This window comes from Grampus griseus (assembly GCF_964374135.1).
Source record: "Grampus griseus genome assembly, chromosome: 4".
Taxonomy (NCBI): Eukaryota; Metazoa; Chordata; class Mammalia; order Artiodactyla; family Delphinidae; genus Grampus; species Grampus griseus.
Window position 1 is genome coordinate 30,888,517 of NC_138997.1, and position 20,891 is coordinate 30,909,407.

Here is a 20,891-nt window from a genome sequence, read left to right on the forward strand (position 1 = left end):
AGGGCAGTGGTTCTTAAAGTCGTGTCCATACCCCACCTGGTGAGCTAGTTTAAATGCAGATTCTTGGGTCCCACCCCCAGATGTTCTCATTCAGCAGTTGTGGGAGAGCGAGGCCCAAGAATTGCTGCCTTAGGAGTAAAGAACACATGCTTTGTGACTGTGAGAAATTTATTCTCTAAGTAGCATCAATATTTGTTAACTTTCCAATGTTCACCTTGGGCCTGGATAGTTGAGATTCCTGGAGATACACACATGGCAGAAACCTGCTTCTTGAGAGGTTACCTAATTTGAGTAACTGAACTTCATTTTTTTCCCTTACTTTATAAAATGCTAGATTTATTCAATAAAACAGAGACAAAAGAGCCTGAAATTACCACAAAAATGATCCTCCCCGCCACAAATCTTGCTTTAGTCTGTCAAAATTCTAGGTTTCTTTCTCCTTAAAGGGCATGAGTGTGAATCCTGGTGCTTGGCCAGGTACCTGACTCCTGACAAACACCTAACCCGTGTGAGCCGCAGTCCTGCCCTCATCTTTAAAGTGGAGAGAACGGTGTCTCCATCTCAGGATGGTGGAAGCTTCAGAACGAACGCGTAGAAAGTTCCTGGTAAGTAGTCGACATGTGGTCACGTTTTAAAAATGAACTTCCTACAGGAATTCTAGTTGTAACTACCATAAAAGTCTGGTGGCTCTTTGAGGGACCAGATTTCATACATATATACCCCAATGTAATAGAGATGAGCACAGCACCACATCCTCCTGCACAGTCTAAATAAATGTAATTGGCATCTTGCAGCCCACTGTTCTTACTTTGGCTGTGGACAACAGGCCTGGAAGCATCAATTTCCATGCCGCACTACAGGGGATGCGAAGATTAAAATATCAGAGACAAACCCTAAATACTGATAATGAAGTGTTATTACCTCAGTGGAAGAAACAGGCATACTAACATGAAAAAACACATTTTATTGCACTTAAGTTATAAGAAAATAAAATTTCTAAGTGAATCAAACCATAGACACAATCCCTTTAAAGGTTGTTTTCCTCCATCATGTCAGGTTGTTACATAACTAAAATTAACCAACTTGAATCTGATTGTTTTAAATCAGACTATAAATAAAACAAACAAAAAAAATAAACAGGAGGAGGAAAAAAAGATCACCTAGGATACAGTGTTAAACCACTTTCACAGTTCAGCTTGAGTTGTGGCTCTTGGAGAATGAGGCAAACCATTTGACTTTTTCATTCATTTTGCTTGTTTGCATGTGACGCCTTTACTACAAAAACTGGATAGTTTCTGCTTTGTCAGTTACTCAGAGCAATAAAACTGTAACAGTTGTTTTCCCAAATACTGTAAAACACTAAGACTGACCAGCAACTTTATTTTAATTTTGTGTTTTATATATTCTTAAAATATTTTGTCAGTTTTATTATGTATGTTCATCCATTCACCACAGCCCTCAAAAAGAAAAGTTTCTCCACAGAACAGGCGGCAACAGCTCTGTTCCAAGGAATGTGTTTTAATTTTTGCCCAGATAAAAGAAAATAAGCTTTGCACACACTCTCAATTCTTTACTTGCAGGCAAACTTCACTCTTTATTTTCTGAAACTCGCCCATTCTCAGCCTCTTAGAGGCACAGATGGTTCAAGTTTCAGTGGCAAAAAGTCTTTTTTTTTCCGTAACCAAACTAGAGCAAATTTGGAATTCAGTCTGGGACTAAAACGTCACAGCAGAAAAAAAATAAAAAAAAATAATTTGCTTTTTTTTTTCTTTCTTTCATTTAGCAGCATAAATAAGTTTGGCCACTGGGAGTACAGTACAGGGGTGGGACACAATCCCATATTTGAAGACCTACTTCTAGCACCAGCATCAAGAATTAAATCCATCTCGGGACTCACAGAACCCAGGACAACTTGCCACCTTTGAGCAACACAGGCATTGCAGAGTGTATGTGGAAGCGACAGGAATAGATTAACAGAGGCTAATACTGTGATTGATTGACATTGGCAATGGTTGGCAAAAAAAAAAAAAAAAAAAAAAGCTTTTCATGATAACTGTACAAAAACAATTCACAGTAATTTTTTTCCTTTTTAGCTTTTCCGCTCCAGAAAAATGACTTTTTGTTGCAGATGCTCTCTGGTGAGAAAGTCCACCGGTACTGTGTGGATGTTACTGCAGCTTCTTTCTAGGTCTCAGTGGTGAAAGAACAGGCTAGCAGAATCTGTAACGACATCTCTGCAGTAACACTGCCCAGCGACCACTGGAGAAGAAAATAAAGAAATAATTGCACCTGGTTTGATTTCGAAAGTCTCGTTTTGCAAAGCTGCCCTCAGTCCAAAGTGAAGCTTTTTCCGGGACGAGCCGGCAGGCGCCTCTCTTGTCAGTTGCGGTTTGTCATCGCTTCCTCTTTTCCTTCTGAGTCTGTAGGTCTTTTCGCTCTGTTGCCCCAAGCCAACATCCTGCACCACTGAGAACAAGGGATTTTTTTTCTTTTTCTTTTCTTTTTTCTTTTTTTCTCTTTTTTTCTTTTGCAGGGGGAAGGGCAGGGAGTATGTCGTCTACACGTTGGGACGATGCCACCTTTCCTGCTCCTCACTTCATGTCCACATCAAAGTCCAGCACCAGCAGCTTGGTTTCCTCCGTCCCGTTGCGACTCCCTACTGCACACACCAGCTTTGTGTTTGAGGCTCTGATCCGCCACACGACTCCCCCGCTCCCCCCACTCTCCAATGTGACTAGGTTGCGAATAAATTCACCCGTTTTCAAGTCCCATAGTTTTACAGTTCCATCATCTGAGCTGGTAATTACAAAGTTCTTGTTGAACTGTAAACAGGTCACAGCACTCTGATGCTTGTTGGGACCTAGGCAAAACCAAAGGCATTTCGTTACTGGTTAGAAATCATGACTAAGGGTCAGCTATACTGTAATTTGTGGAATCTATATTGGAACACACAATAAATGAAATATTTAAACCGCTGCACATTTAGAAACTGTGTTCTGAGTATTTTAGGATCGGCAGGGATGTAAGAAAATCTGGTAGCTATCTGTAACTGAAACGTTAATCTCTGAGGGTTCTGTGTTCCAGGAAGCGTGGTTAGCTACCAGGCATACATTTTGTGTCCTGGTTGCATGAATGAGCACTTCTCTCGGTGGTGATGTAGATAGTACCAGCATCACGTATTCTGCTCATGGACAATCTATTACCCTACCACTCTGAACTAACCAGTCAAAGGCAAAGGCTGAATGGACACTATTCCAAAACTCTGCGGAAGAGACAAAATCAATGAGTAAAAAAGCTGCAGTATAGCCCACCAGATGGCCTCAATGAAAAAAACACTTTCTAAGGGCTATGACTAATAAAAAGAAGTTAATCAAGATATAAGAAGTTAACACTGCTGTGCCTCATTTAGTATTAGCGGCTTTCACATGTTTCTTCCTCTAGTTCAGTGGGCACTGTGAATCCTTCCCATCCTACTTCCACTCCTACTCAAGTCAGAGTGGAAAGGCTCATAAACTTATCCAAAATAAGTTTTCATTTTGTATGAGGTTACTTCTTTCTGTGACACAAAAGCTCCACATTTCTCTTCTGACCAACAATCTCATTTTTAAGGAACGCAACTAAAGGTGGGTAGCCAATATTTACCTTGCAATGTTTGTAAACACTGTCCTGTTTTGATATCCCAGATTTTAACTGTAGAATCTGCATTCCCAGAGACAAGAATGTTGTCTTTGAGTTCCATGCCGCTTGTTAATGACTGGTGTCCTGTTAACGTGTGAATGCAATTCCCTGTCTCCACATCCCAAACTCGGATTGATGTATCAAGAGATCCACTCACCACATGGATACCATCAAACTACAACAGACACAGTTTATTAGACCAGAAGTGTACACATTCTTGATATTACTTATTGACCTTAATCCTAAAAGGGGACGCGAGTAAAGCATGAGAACAAAATGCCAGGAACAAAATGGGGTACAAGACAAAGTGCATGCAATCAAGCAACTCTACAGGGCATGTTCTCAGAAGCTTCTACCAGAAATGCTAATTTTTTATGGCCAGTGGCTTCAAACTAGATGCAGAAACAATTTTCAAAAAACCACCTAAAATGAACATATTATTTTCAGATCATCTGGCCACACTTAACTAGCTACCTATCATGAATGATTCAATATGGATTGCCATTTGAGTTTTACTTCCCAATAGGAAGCTAAAACTGCTGACGTGGTTTATGAATAAAGGGTGTGCTTATCAACACCTATGGCAAGAAAAGGGCTGGAGATAGCTTTCATGATACTTCAAAGTAAGTTCCATTAAAAATTGTATGTAAAATAAAAATTTCATTTACAAGAACCTAATGCTATTTAGGAAATGTGCCAACAGACAATTATATCTGGAATTAGAAGTGGTGGCATTTTGAGAACAAAAGCAAACTATATACAGCATCTCTTCTCCAGCTTCCCAGCTATACCCAAAGTCAACAAATATCTACCAATTCCCAGATCTATAATAATGTTACCACCTCTTTCTTCAATCTAATGGCTTATTTAAATAAGATTATTATATTCATTAAGGTTCGAACATATCACAAAACATACAAACAATTGCAGCCAATTCCCTCTCCTCCAAATTCATAACCTTTCCTAAGTTAACAGACATCTTTATTATATGTCAATATTTCATGACATGGAGAGTATTCCATCAGTTAAGATACAAATACCCCAACGACAGAACTGTGAGCCCTGGGACTACATACTAATTTGCTGATTACTAACGGGCAGTAACTGGTAAACAAGCTATGTAAGTAATAAGAAATACAGCTGACCCTTGAACAACATGGGTTTGAACCGGGAGGGTCCACACCTATACTCGAATTTCTTTTGCTAAATACCTACTACACAATCCCAGGTTGGTTGGATTCTTGGATGTGGAACTGCAAATACTGAGGGCCAACTGTAAAGTTATTCAAGGATTTTCGACTGGAGTTGGGGGTGGGGAGGGGGTGGTTGGTGCCCCTGACTCCTAAGTTGTTCAAGGGTCAACTGTAGTTTTGAATTGAAAATGCTGTCTTTCACGAAACGAAACAAGATCTATTTTCTAAACTTGCTATTAATCTAGTTATTTATGTCAAAATATGGCAATCTATTCTAGGATATCAGGTTCAAATGAAAACAAACCAAAAATCAGTTTAAGTCAAATTTACTTCTTCATGACTACAAACCAGCAGCCCTGTGACGGCAGAGCAGCTTTGTGCGAAGTTCACTTCCACTTTGAATGGGGACGGAATCACAATTACGTGGTCCATCAACTTCCAGCTATCAAGGCAAAGGGGCAGCTTTGGGCCAAATTAATCCTCTAAGGAGTTTATTAAAATCCAGGTTATTCTCCTAGGAGACTATCTACCCATTAATTAACATAGCAAAATTTAAGGCCCCGAAGTCTCAGGTTCCAAGACAAATATTTGTATTTTAGAGGGAAATCAATCACAGAAAAACTGAAAGAAATCATTTAAATAATTTCAAAATTTATGCTTTCTTCATGCCAATTTTAAAGTACATGTAGGGACTTCCCTGGTGGCACAGTGGTTATGAATCCACCTGCCAGTGCAGGGGACACGGGTTCGAGCCCGGGTCTGGGAAGATCCCACATGCCACGGAGCAACTAAGCCCATGTGCCACAACTACTGAGCCTGCACTCTAGAGCCCACGAGCCACAACTACTGAAGCCTGCGCCTAGAGCCCATGCTCCGCAACGAAAGAGTAGCCCCCGCTCGCTGCAACTAGAGGAAGCACGCGCACAGCAATGAAGACCCAGTGCAGCCAATAAATAAATAAAGTTTATTTAAAAAATAAATAAAGTATATGTAAACGGCAGAATAATTTGATTCATCTTTTTTTGGACTGTATTGGATCAGCAATCTGACAGTGATTATGAGTAAGACAACCTTATGACTCAAAAATATAGCATCTCAAGAGCAGGAGAGATAGGTCTCTTACCTGTAACGAGTAGACCCTGTTGGTGTGCCCCTGCAACGTGTGCAGACAGGTCTCTGTCTCTGGGTCCCACACCTTCACCATAAAGTCATACGCTCCACTCACAACCCTTCTGCCATCATATTGAACACAGCGGACCGCTGCTACATGACCCATCAAAACATGTAAACACTGGCCTGTCTCAATATCCCAAACCCTAAGGGTGGCATCTCGAGAACCACTAACAACTCTGTAGGGGGGAAAACAGAAAAAAGAATGTATTAGAATTTTGATATTGTGAGAAAACATGATACATAAAAAGTCTGTGGTTATTAAAACTTTTTTACCTTTTCTTAAGCAGAAATACCTGTTTTCAAAATAAATACATACTATGAAAACCTTGATATATAAACATGCAAAAGTTGAGTTACTCTGATTGGGATGGGAAGTTGGAAAGCCTAGAATTCTGCCTGTTTGATTCCTCCACCTATGAGGGACCCAGGAGCACCTTGGGGTCCTGTGGAACAGTTTTAAGACTACTGTACTGTAATTAGAAATGACAAAGAGGAAGGAGAGGAAGACCAAGTCAAAGAAGATAAAGAAGCAGCAGCGGAAGCAGCCAGCTCTAAACACATACAATAAGATCTTGATTTTAGAAATAAAATGTTAGTGTGGGCAATATGTGTAAAATGCTAATGGATGGTAGTATTTTGAAAAACTTAAATTTTCTTCTTTATTCTTTGTCATTTCCCCCTATTTTAATTATGAGCACAAAGTCCCTTCGTGACTAGGGAAAAAATTCAATAAAGGTTTTTCAACAAAACAAATCAGAATCTGGAATTTAAACAGCTAAACATATGTGCTTTACACCATATACTCTGGTTAAATTAACCAGTTTTAAACATGTCCTCAAACAAAGGCTGCTTATGCTTATATTTAAAAATATTCTGTAGGCTACCGGGGCATTAAGACATACAGATTTTTAGAACATACGCATGTAGGGGCAATGGAAATCCCTTGAAACTCTGACCCAACATTATTCTCTTCCGAAGACCAGAGTGATACAAATATGGCAATCACCTTTGGATTACAAAGGAGAGCTGAAAACTCAGATGTCTTTAATGTCATTCCTAAGAGATTAAGAAAGGCCAGAGTTTCCACCTTTGGGACAGTAGATAATGGAAGCATTGAGAGATTTAAGTCAGAATATAATGGAAACTGAAATGCAAGGTCTCTTGATACCAATCCCCCCCAATTTTAATAGTACAGCACACTGTTCAAAGTAGATTCAAATTACAAGTGAGAAGGTACTTTTCTGCACATATTACAAATCTAAAGTGAAATCTGCTAAATGTAATGGTTCTTGATAAAGAAGATGCTATGGACAGAATGAATGAACGGTAAAAACTGGAGTGGATTCACTGTAAGGACCCTTCAGAGAGACCTTTTCTGACAAAGGAGGTAGAAATCACATCTGTTTAACAGGGGTACTGTGAAGACACGCCAATGGAAGATAGAAAGGACTTTAATAGGAGGGCTCTGTAGGAGGAGATAAAAGCAACAGCAAAGATGCTGAGAAGAAAAAGTCAAGCAGTCTGGTTTGGCTTAAACTATTTTGAAAACTGGATTGAGGGTTTCTTCCTTAATTCGGTAGGTAACAGTAGGCTCCCAAAGGGCAGTGGTACTACCGTAATTAGAGGAGGTTCTCTGCAGCTGTGTAAAAGGTGACCAAGTTTGAAAGCTCTGTCAGTAGTTCAGGTGATAGGTAATTAGAGAATAAGTTAAAACCCACAGGCCTCAGCTTTTGCCCAGACACAGGGGATATGATGGAGTGGGGGAAGGGTGGTGGGTAATTAAAAAGACTCAGAGACTTGAAGCCTGAATTACTGAATTTGTCCCACTACTGGAAATATATGCCCCTCCCCATTTTTTTTTGAAGATGATGAGTCATCAAAGATTTAGAACAATCAAGTAAGGTGTTAGTCAAGAGCAGAGAACAGAGTTTCAAGGTGGAAGCCAACAACACATTAAATGAGGACGGAAATTTAAAGGCAATACCCTACTGCCCAATCTTAAGGCAATACACTACTGCTTTCCTAGCAGAGAAATATCTGAAGTTGAATGATGAGTCTAGTTTAGGAGCATATTATCACTATCTCTCTGTTAGACATAGTAAGTACTGTACAACTGAACTCTATACAAAAGGCCCCAAGTTCACAAGTAACAGAGAAAGAATTCGCAACCCCTACAGGGTTTCCCCTACCTTTTTTCATGGAGATGCATACAACGTACAGTGGAAGTATGCCCATATAAGGTGTGTATACATTCTCCCGTCTCCGCATTCCACACTTTGAGAGTCCGATCTGTAGATCCACTAATAATGATATTGTCTCTCATCTGTGATGACCATACTCCACCTGTGTGTCCCACTAATGTCCTCAGACACTGCAAAAACACTTAAGATGATTACTTTTGGGTAGAAAGAAAAACAATGTAAATAAGATGTTAGCAGTTCATTAAAATCTGAAGTAAAGTTATTTACTCAGTTGGAATGTTTGGCATATTAGAAAATAATTTTTCACATCAATATAACATGATCCCATCACTGTGTATTTCTTTGTTTATTCAGCAGCACTGCATATTACACACACACACACAGTCGGGGAACAAGTATGCAGACAGTAAACCTTTCTCACTAAAGTATGACAACTCTGGCCTGGCCTCTTTGATAAAATAATACTAAAATTGCAACTTGGTTTCTTCCACAGGAATGGATTCAGTGAAAGAATGCCAACAGAGTTGGGTGTGGCTACATTCCACATTTCATCTGAATCTGCCCCAAGGCAGTAGTTAGGGTACTTCTACGGCAAGGTACTCCTAGACAAGTAAAGACAGACACTAAAACCCTGAAATAAATCCAAAACTAATATTACACTACGGAAATACGAAGCAGTTTTAAAAAAACTTTTACATCTGACTTGGAATATTTAGAAGATTCTTGCCCAAGAATCAACATGTTATAAGACATTTTAAAAGACAGATTTCCCCCTCCCCACACACTTCCTTCTATTCTTTTTTAGGTGTTCAATTACCTAATTCAAGAAAATATTTTCCATTGGACAGATAAAAATAAGTATTCAGTAGAGAACCATTAAAGTATAGTATTGTATGAAGTGAAACTGACTGCTTGGACTGCTTTGTTTCCTTCAAACTCCTATTTACATAACTAACTAGCCTGCTTAACTTCTATCTTACAGGGTTTGAGATAAATCAAAATTAACATGATTTATTTAACTTTTAAACTCCAGGTAGGTTATCAACAAAGTTTACAAGGAAAAAAATATATCCCTCAGTCATAGTTTTGAAAAAGATTAAAAAGGAAGGAGATATAACTTTTATGGTTAATAAAAGTGGGAAAAACTAACCCCCAAAAAAGAAAGAAAAAAAAGCACATCTGTAAAATCTTAAAATAGCTAAGTCACAAAGATAGACAAACTATTTAAATGAAGAAGAAACTAATGACATCCCTATCATGAGAAACATCATTTTCATGCCAAGAAAAAAGCTGAATTAGAAGCTCTGATATTTGCTATCAAAATAAGCTAGACTCAAAAATGAATCCTTGTTTTCCTTTCACTGGTTGATCCTTGTAAAGGTATGTACCAAATGGTGACTTTACGAAGTGTAGAGAGAAGTACACTTACTTTGCCTGTGACTGCTGACCAAACTTTTAAAGTGTTGTCATCAGAACCGCTAACTATTCGGTTACCACAAAACTGTAAGCATGTGATCACGTGATCATCATGTCCTTTCAGCACCTACAACATAGATGTACAGATCAGAAGTATGTTACTACATTATGTTTTTTAAAATACTAGTGAAAAGAAAAATGAGGCCATAAATAGCAACAGTAATCCATAGTCTATTTCCAGAGTAAAAATTTGTATAAAATATGAAGCATCCTTCCTGGCAGATGAATTAAGTATTAAACATTTTATTGTTTCCTTATTCTATTATTTATACTTGAGACATCAACTATTAAAATTTTACTCAGTCAAGACCTCATAAATATGGTTCAAACACAAACGTATTTTATAATCATCTATTTTATCCGCTCAAACCAAAAGAATATGCACTTAAGTTGTGCAATTTTGACACACAAAAGTACCTACTAAGTAGAAAGACAATAATCATCAACTTTTTCAACTTAAACAAAAAAGCCTGTCATAATGTATACGTTTTAATACAAAATGTCTCCCCAAATTGCTTTTTTTCCAGTTGAAAAAAATATAGCTAAGGATTTCAAGTGTTTTTGCCATTCTTTATATAATTGAAATGTTATAAGGCAGAAAATCAGAATTATGCTTAAATTTATAAAATTAAAACACACAAAAGCCATCAAAAAACCCCCCAAACATGGGTACTCCTCAAAAAATCATGTTTGGTCAGAGAGGGAGCAAATTCTTAGGTAGTACGTATATGACACAAAATTCAACAGGATATTCAGAAATTTTCATTTACATGCAATAGACAGAACAACACGTAAGTCAATTCGTCTTTTATTCAAGTACAGTTAGTTGTCAGACTAGAGATATTAGCACAGAGGAATACTGTCAGTTACATTTTCAGTTATTTTAAAATATATTGTTTTCTTTCTACAGGACATAGGTTGTCAAGTTATACTACTTGTCAGATACGAAAGAGTACACTACGTACTAACACTGATTAATGGTTTCTGTTACATCATGCAAGAGTTCAGTTACCTTAGGGGATTTGAGTTCTCCTCGCCTCCAGTTAGTATCAATTCTGTGCTGCCTGATGTATGCACTCTTCCATGGACTGTGTATGAAACCTGGTTTTATTACTTTTCTTCTCTTGATGTGCAATGGTTCATCAATACCTAAGGTTTAGAAAATTTAGAGTATAATTGCCTTCACCAATAATACAAATTACACATTTTATAATGCATCTCATTTTCTCCTATGCTGAAAACCACTGAAATGCAGAACACTAATTTCTAACACTGTTATTATGAGACACTAATGTAAATTTGCAATCTGTATGGCATGTTGTCTACTGACTATTTCATTTCTCTCAGAATAATTCTATGAAATGTTGGTGAGGATGTGGAGAAATTGGAACCCTTGTGCAATGCTTGTGGGACTATAAAATAATGTTGCTGCTATGGAAAACAGTATGGTGGTTACTCAAAATAAATTAACCATAAAATTACCATATGATCCAGCAATTCCACTTCTGAACATACACCCAAAAGAACTGAAAGCAGGGACTTGAACAGGTATTTGTACATCCATGTTCGTAGCAGCATTATTTATAACAGCCAAGAGGTGGAAGCAACCCAAGTGTCCACTGACGGATAAATGGAGAAAAAAGTGTGGTATATACATACAATGGAATGTTTAGTCTTAAAAAAGGAGGGAATTCTGATACATTTGGATGAACCTTGAAGACATTATGCTAAGTGAAATAAGACAGTCACAAAAAGACAAATACCGTATGATTCCACTTATATGAGGTCCCTAGAGTCGTCAAATTTATAGAGACAGAAAACAAAATGGTGGTTGCCAGTGCTGCAGGGAAGAGGAATAGGGAGTTACTGTTAAATGGGTATGGAGTTGCAGCTGGGGAAGATGATAAAGTTCTGGAGATGGATGGTGGTGATGGTTCCACAGCAAAGTCAGCATACTTGATGCCGCTGAACTATACACTTAAAAATGGTGAAAGTGATAAATTCTATTTTACGTATAAATTATCACAATTTAAAAAAGTCATTAAAATAATGATTCTATGAGAAGGTAAGGCAGGGATAATTAATCCCACTTTATATATATCTGAGAAGAGAAGGTTTCACTGAGTAGTCCAAGCCACAGGCAGGGCAGAGGCAGGATTAGAAACCAAGTATCCTGGATCTTTCTTTACCTCTCAGCTTTACTAAAGAGAACCTATAGCGCATCTGTCTTACACTCTATGATTCTTTCTTAAAAATTTTGCTTGTTGAAGGCAAATAATATTTTTTTCAAAAGTAATATTTTTCTAGATGCCTGCTGGAAAGAAAAAATGTCCTTTCTTAATATGTATGATACCTACTCCATTACTAGGAAAGGGGATTTTTTTTTTTTTTAAACAGGTCTCAGAACACAGGCTCCATGGTAGGAAGAAAATGGGACTTTACTACTACATCCCCAGGATTTAAGAATATCTAGCACATAAGAGGTGCTCAAGAAATATTTGTGGAAGAAATGAATAGACTACAAATATTTGAGTATTTAATTGCTAATTTAATTTGGGGGTTCTCTTTAAGTTGTCCTCATCTTGACTTTCTCATTGTTTATTAATTCTACTGGAGACTGGGAAGCAAATGAGATATATTCACTATTAGTTACAGTGCTCACTAAAGGGGTTAGTGGCAAGATTTGGCACATCTGAACGTGTGGAATAACCTGTGGATTTTATATAAGTAGGTGAATGTAAATGAAGACACAGTCTTGATTCTTTGATAGGCTGCCAAAGTTCTCTTTTTTTATTTATCCACCACTTTATTCTATGTGCACATAAAACTTATTATTATTTTTCAGAATCACTTTGCTTTTTCGAACTACAAATATTTTCTCTCTGTGATTTTGAACCTTACCCTCTTCTTTACATTTCTCTCTCCAGAGAAGGTTGTCTTCAGCCAAAATTCTCCAGTAGCGACACGTCTGAGCCGCTTGTAGCAGGTCTTTGGGTTCCAGGAATGAAAGCACATAAAGTGCCAGCTATGAAAAGAAAAAGCATAGTATACCATGTGTCTCTTTTTAACGATAAAAAATAAGTTAATTATTCCCTATGGTATAAAGTACTTATAAATGTAATATAATTTTACATTCTAATTTCTAAAATTATGAAAGGCAGTACCTTCTAATATTCAATTTTAACAAACACATACCAGATTTAAAAACACCCTATTGGTTTTTATGAACTTCACCCCACTAGCTCCTCACCTCTTCAAGGAATACTTATTAAACCTCTCTGCCTCTTCTCTTGCCTTTGCTCTGTGAATCTCATCTCAAGAATTCTACTATTTATTTATATATTTTTTACTTTATTAGTTGTTTAAATTTTGTCTTTTTCTGTCCTCACTACAATATAATTTGACTTAAGAAATGAGATTCCTATATACTCTGTGTGGCATAATTTCAGAATCCTTCAGATAGTTAGATATAATTAATAGTTCTTTATCGTATCAAACTGTTTATATCACAGTGATGTACTTTTCAAACATTTAATCCTTTACTGTAAATGACAAAAAGGAACAATTATTAAACTGCTTCCTAGACCTATAAAAGTAATTGGGTTCTAATTCCTTTATATTGCTTATGGAGATTTTCTGGATGGGCCAGATAGAGTTGTATATTTGAGCTAAGTCTTTGATATATCACTGATTTAAAAATTTTGTTTCCAATACTTGCAAACCATCAATTTTTCTTCCAGTGTGTAAAGTCAATTCAAATAAATAAAAGAAAAGGAAATAGAAGAAAAAGGAGAACAACAGCTTCCGACTATGCTCGTCCAATTAGCCTCACAAATCACATAAAAATTTAAATTATGATATTAGGACAGAATGATCTAAACAGAGTAGTAAAGTTTACTTTTCACATAAACTAAGTTACAAAGATTAAAACAAACTATCATTTAAAGGACCTAGGGTCATACAGGGAGTAAAAAAGCACAATCTGAATTATTTTTTGATGCTAAACAGGAATTACATGAAATAAATTATGTTTTCCCAATGACTTTGTATCAATATATATACAGAGTTCATCATTAATCACATATTTATTGAGTATATTCTATATAGAAAGTACTTCAACCAGTCAGTATTCAACGTAATACTACTACTGACAAATGACAGTGAAAAACTTTTTGTGGAATAATTATTTTTGGTCTATCAGAGAAGACCATTCAGTATTATATACAGAAACGGAGTCATTTAAAATGAAAAGGCATAACTATATTAAACAATCTATATATGCGTGTGTGTTCACATATACAAATATACACATACATACATAACTCAACAATATATTTTTAAATGGATACCCCATAAACCAATTAATTTTGAAATTCTCAATCAATCAAAGCCTAGACAAGTTTGCTTAGTGTCAGTCTAACAGCATACTATTAATCTTCTATGTGAAACTGATATTTAACATTGAAATTATCAGGCACAAAGTTATATTTGTGGAAAAGAGATGCTAGTTAATGCCCAAGATATTGAGAATGGTCATATGAAAAAGGCTACTCTTATTTTAGCTATCCAGCTGAAGCAGAAATCAGGTAAGTTATAGAAACATTCAATGGATCCTAAATGCTAAGAAACAAATCCAGAGCAGGTTAGATTTATCCTTAAATCAACAGGTAAAATTTCTGTCATTACTGGTGATTAAGAGATCATCTAGTCCAGTGTCTGCATGCATTAAAAAGAAATGTAAAGAAACACTCAGGTGCTAAAGAAATTTGAAGTGCTAACTCCATAGGTAACTGGTGCCCGTTCCTTTAGAACAGCAAAGTCCCTAACTCAACCATAAACTTCAACTTATTAAATGTTTGTCCATGCCATCAAAACATCCCTGTATTATAGAAAATACACATAGCATGGGACTTCTCTCATGGTCCAGTGGTTGAGAATCTGCCTTCCAATGCAGAGGACAAGGTTTCAATCCCTGGTTGGGGAACTAAAATCCCACATGCCGTGGGGCAACTAAGCCCACGCTCAGCAGCTACTGAGCCCGTACGCCACTAGAGAGCCCGCAAGCCGCAACTACTGAGCCTGTGCACTCTGGAGCCCGCACATCACAACTAGAGAGAAGCCCATGTGCCACAACTAGAGAAGCCCGCATGCTGCGATGAAGATCCCTCATGCCGCAACTAAGACCTGATGCAGCCAAATAATAAAATTTTTTAAAAAAGAGAAAATATACATAGAAAAATATGAATAAGAAAATCAGAACCAGGAAAAATATAAATAGAAAAGGTTTAAACTAGAGGAAAAGTAGAACACAAATATACTGGCAACAGTATTTTACATGGTTTTTTAATTAGGCTGCCAAGCAAAAAGAAAACAGCAATTAGTTATACCAGTTCCTCGAAGGAAACAAGGTTTTGTCATGTAGGGTTCCTTATAGGGGACAGAGAGTGGGCATTGTCCCAAACTACATCTCTACAATACCACAGAGGGGGTTACAGGTTTCTTGGAGCCAAATTGAATGGTCTAGCTAATGCAGTTTTCTATTAAATTGTATTAAAGGTAAACTCTAGATTAGTAATTCTTCCTAAGGACTACTTCCACACAAGAAAATCTCTTATATTGAAAATTCATTTCAGATAATTATCTTTTCTTTGGCCAAACTTGTCATTTCAATGAGAGTTGCTGTTTTTTGTTTTTCACTATAACTTATATTGGGTTGGCCAAAAAGTTCATTCGGTTAGTGAATACATTGTTCAGTAAAATTCTTGGTGAAAATGAAAAAACGTGTCTTTTATTTGTACTTAAAACTGAACAAACGTTTTGGCCAACCCAATATAAAAGACCACCATATTATATTTAAAAAGTAGCTAATACTTTCCCAGAATTGCTATATTTCAGTGGATTGAAATAGTGAAAGAAAAAGAAAAGAAAAGAATAAAGAAAATGTTGGCCAATCCTATGTTAAGAATTTAGGCTTTGTTCTAGATCATCTACTGTATCACTATGCTTTTCTTGGCATTTACTTACAAAATAAAGATAGTGCTCTTTATCACAAGTCTCCCATGTGAGACTAGTGAGATTTCTGTCAAGGTTTTTGAGATTAGTAAGTAAATGTTGGTAAAGAGCTTTGCGATCTGTTGAAAGGAATTATAAGAAAATTACTATAAGTCCATTTCCTGACATGAAGGTAATACTGTTTTAAATAATGATAGTACTTAGTCTCCAATAAGATGTTAGTTTCCTTCAGGACTTAGATCTATACCATTATTTCTCTACATATAAAATAAAGCATTTTTCAAAAAAGAAAACGTTTTTTCTAGCAGTTAAAACTAGATTCAATATCCTTTGATAAACCATAATGGAAAAGCATATGAAAAAGAATGTATATGTATGTATAACTGAGTCACTTTGCTGTATAGTAGTAATTAACTCAACACTGTAATTCAATATACAATACTATACTTATATACAATACTATACTTCAATAAAAAACAAATTAAAAAAGATGGGGGGACAGGTGCCATGCTAAGTCAGGCTCACTCATTCTATCTAGCAAAGCTTCTTTCCCCTCAGGCAATCTTCAAAGGAACACTTAATTCAAGAAAATCTTTACTGCCCTGGTTATGGATAATTTGTGCTTAATTTTTAGATTCTTAAGAATACTTTAATATTCTTCTGATTTCAAATCATGTTTTTTTTGTGTTATGAAGCTTCTGTGGAAATCCAAATAAAGAAAAAACGAAACAAAACAAAAACCTCACAATCTTTAGACATAAGAGGATAAATTAGACTGAGAAAACGTCTATATTTTAACAAAAATACTACCTTCTAAAATATGAAGGATATCAAGGAAAACTATGAAAAATATATCAAAGGAGAATAAATTCAGTTTCAGTCAAATACTTATAAAAGTGCTTCCTATTATTACCACCCTTCTGGAAGCAAAGAGAGAGAGCTTATGCCACTTTCATAAGCGAAATCTATCCAAAGAGTTCAGTTTTAGAATGAGCCATCAAGAATAAAGATTTTTTTTTCTGGAACAATGTCATTTTAAAAATCACTCCAAAGAAGCAACATCTCAGGAAAAAGATATTTTTTTCCACTTTGCTTTTTCCTGTAGTTATGCTTAATTTTATCCATTAACTATGATGAAACCATTTTATTAATATCCGTTGTGAAATTAGTATTGGGACTATCTTTAATGCCCTTAGGATATTTAGCATGGGTATCTGAAAAAAAAAAATCAACTTCCTTTCTCTTCAAATTTGAAGTTTCAGGACCATTTGCATTTATATTTATATTAACATAAATGGTATTTTATATTGTCTTCTTAGCTGATCTATGTATGATTAGTGGCATATATAAAACTTTTGTGAAAATATAAATCATGGTAACATTGATTATTTAATGTTATCTTATTTCTGTTTGCTGACAAAAATGAAACTATGAAGGCTACAACATCAATAAAAGAACTACATCTAAACTATGCCTCATTTACATAGTCAAGAATGCACATGTGATCATAATCAATGATAAAAAATCAAAGATGTTTTATTTTATATAAAGATATTAAAACAAACGGGCATAAATAATTCTAAAAGAAATACTATAAGAATGTAACTGGTATGGGAAATCTGTGATTGTGTGTGTGTGTGTGTGATGCGGCAGAAAGGGGAATGATTTATAGAAGATGACGTACATGTGAAATTCCATACACTTCAAAATAATTACATAATGTAAGTCACTGAGAACTACTATCCAATAGAATCATGAAACTATTAGTCTTGAAGGGACTTAGGATAAACAAAAAACAAAATAAGAAAAAAAATATTGCTGTTTTAATAAAATCAGAATTTTAAAAAATCTACTACTATAAATGAACATACCAAGACAACTAAAGGTTGGACTTCAAATAACCTAGGAAAAAATCTTGGTAAAGAAACAGTCAAATTAACGAAACTCAATAGCTTAGTCTCACATATGACTTATTCCAGTGATGGAAAGAAGACACTTAGTCTGTAAGTATAATTTAATCTGAAAATTATATTAAGTCACAGCACCTTATCATTTACAGCCCCCTGTAATACTAATTAAGAGTGTTAAACTGACAATACTGAATACCATAATTAGCATGACAATGTCTAAAGATGGTAGCTGTTGATTTATATTTTCAAATAGCACTAATGAAGAATATAATTGATAATCCTTACCTCTTTAGGGAGCAAGGAAATGAAGTCTCGCTGAAACTGGGGTTCTATCACTTGCATCATATGTTTTACTTGTGTTGGTTCACAACTATCAATAAGTTCATCTAAAGCAAGCAATTTCTCTGGTCCACTCCAGCTCTATCAAAGAGGAATTAGAAATTTTTATCTATTATTTTAATAAATGTCTCAAATTATAAACTCATAAAGGAAAATCCACATCCACACACAACATAAAAAGTGGCTGCTTACAGTAGAAGGCACTGAAGTGACAATCATTTAGTCTCATCAAGTTTATTAGCTACCTTTATTGTGTAAAAGTTTTTTTTAGGCTTGATAGACAGAAAAATATTTTTGCATTGTATTATTATAATTGTTATATGTTCGTCCATCCACCACCAAGATACTGGTTGAGAAACCAAAATTTTATTCAGAAACATCGGTTTGGGCCACTAAGTAAATGAATTTTGACAGATGATTTTCCTTTCTTCCCTTTCTTTCTAGTGGGCACCATAAAACTTGATGGTTTTAGTAAGGCACTCATCTGAGACTGGCAGCATCAACTAGAGAAAAATTAATAACTGGATAGACTGCACATCTGACAAGTGTCTTCTACCAATTAAAAGGGCTTTGATTTGCTATGTGAAAATAATTTCAAATAAAAAACAGCAAACAAGGGCTTCCCTGGTGGCGCAGTGGTTGAGAGTCCGCCTGCCGATGCAGGGGACACAGGTTCGTGCCCCGGGCCGGGAAGATCCCACATGCCTCGGAGTGGCTAGGCCCGTGAGCCATGGCCGCTGAGCCTGCACGTCCGGAGCCTGTGCTCCACAACGGGAGAGGCCCCAACAGTGAGAGGCCCGTGTACCGCAAAAAAAAAAAAAAAAAAAAAAAGAAAGAAAGAAAACAACAGAAAATGGTAGCTGACTTAATAGTAAAATTAGAATATGAACAAAGGCTAAAAGAGGGTAAGAAATAAAGTATATGCTATGGAAAAACAAAAACAATTATACCTCAAAAATATGAGCTCCTTTAAACCATACTAAGGGGGTTGTTTCCCCAGTGTGGAACACCTGCACAGAAATGCCATGATTCTTAAAAGGAGAAACTAAAAAGCCACATGAATCATTTAAAATGTTAGGACCTCCCCTCACAAAAATCAAGTAAAACATTTAAATAACCTTGAAACACTTAGGTGAAAAAACATCCTTGAGCAAGCTGATATAGTACCTTTGTGAATTATTATGTCCACTTTGGAAGTGGGAGAAGAGAGAACAATAGGTGAGGTTTGGAGCTAGAAAGATCTGGATTTTGACATTCCCTTTCTTGCTCAAACTAGGAACCTGGATTTTGTAACATGTGAAATAGATAATAGTTGAAAACTGAGATACTGAGGATACTGGAAGCCGTATTCAGAATATCACTACTTTTTAAAGTAGTTCTTAAAATATTTATCAGAATCTACAATGAAATCTCATCTCTTCTTTCCTATCATAAAGTGTAGACTACACTAATACTAGCAAACATTTCAGTAGTATTTCCACAGTACTACTATATATGTATATCTCACTTAATCATCAATAAAAACCCTGGAGAATATCCTCATTTTACCATCAAATATGAGGAAACAGAGGCTCTAATAAGCTGTGTCCTTTCTTTTTACTTTGACACATACATATACCCAGAACATTCTCCTTGAGTACTCACTGTGTATCCTTTTTGGTTAGGGTGAGGATTTATACATAGAAGTTAAAAATACTCATATACATGTATATGCACACACATGACCAATTAAAAGCAGTTAATTTGAAGTTTATTTCACTCCATTTCCCTCACATAGCTTAAAATCCTGGTTCAAAACTTAATACCTCTTTGACAAAACTCTTGCTGATCAATCGCCACTCATCCCTGACAGTACCAATACTATAAACTCTAAGTTAATGATTTATATTCCTCACAGGATTTGAGGTGGGTTTTTATAATATGCTGTTCCTCTCCATCTACATTATAAGAATTCATGGACACTAGTATAAAAACATGCCCATTTTGGGTGATGGATAACTATGCTGACTTGATTAAAATGCAGCTTTAATTAAGACACTTGATAGAATAATTTTAATGTAAACTTTTAAATCTCCTTTGCATATATGAACGCCAGCTTTACAGATATTTTTGGAAATATTTGGAAATATTTATGGTTAAATAAAGGTATGTGATCTTCTATGGTAAAAAGATAGTGAAACATCTTTTAACATATTACTATTTATATTACTAATTATAATTTATATTCTATATAATTTAATATATTACTATTCTATATAAATTACAACTATTATGAATATTTCTAATTAAAGGTTAATATACTATACAAGTTTCATGTTTTGTTTTTTTTTCAGTTAACATATTATTACAGTGTTTAAAAAAGGAAGGAATAGAAAAACAGTATCAATACATGGTATATAACTGCTAACAGATGAAAAAATATCCTTTCCAGGATTTTAGGGGCTGGAGTACAGAACGAAAAAAGCCAGAACAGAAGATAAACAATTCAGACCTTAGGTAAATGTTAGAAACTGTGTCAGAAACTTCTATATATTTAAGGCAAAGTCCATGATGAAAATTATGCCCATAGAGCAAAATGCTTCTAAGACTTTAAACAATATTTTTATTCTGTTTTAAGATAATATTTAATAAGTTAAATAAAATTTAAATTATATTTCAATTTGAATTATACATATATTCAGCAGATGTTACTTTGTGACATTTTACTGAAAAGTATACAACTGACAAAGATTAGTAACAAGCTGTAATCTACAAAGTAAATGAGACTGTTTTCACCGACCATACATATTTGACAGTCCAATTACTTTAAGTCACATCTCTTAGATGGTTCCAGCAAAGGTCTGGACCATGTAGTCCCTAGTTTTTCTCTCTCCAGCCTGGATTTCTTTCCTGAACTCCAGACCTTTTAT

At 35.6% G+C, this 20,891-nt stretch overlaps 1 protein-coding gene across 4 annotated transcripts in view; it reads right to left on the reverse strand.

Annotated features, from left to right (window-relative positions):
- Positions 1–944: 944 nt before the first annotated feature.
- Positions 945–20,891, reverse strand: part of FBXW7 (F-box and WD repeat domain containing 7) — a 206,311-nt gene continuing 186,364 nt past the window's right edge. For 3 of the 4 annotated variants that reach the window (XM_082653928.1, XM_082653927.1, XM_082653930.1), the window contains 8 exons: positions 17,929–18,063; positions 12,623–12,746; positions 10,734–10,870; positions 9,675–9,788; positions 8,234–8,415; positions 5,995–6,220; positions 3,643–3,853; positions 945–2,860 (listed from right to left, as the gene is read on the reverse strand). In XM_082653928.1, the coding sequence (XP_082510054.1) occupies positions 2,592–2,860; positions 3,643–3,853; positions 5,995–6,220; positions 8,234–8,415; positions 9,675–9,788; positions 10,734–10,870; positions 12,623–12,746; positions 17,929–18,063 (1,398 nt within the window). In that variant the 3' untranslated portion in view covers positions 945–2,591. The remainder of the gene's footprint in view (positions 2,861–3,642; positions 3,854–5,994; positions 6,221–8,233; positions 8,416–9,674; positions 9,789–10,733; positions 10,871–12,622; positions 12,747–17,928; positions 18,064–20,891) is intronic. The other variant, XM_082653929.1, reaches the window with a different exon arrangement.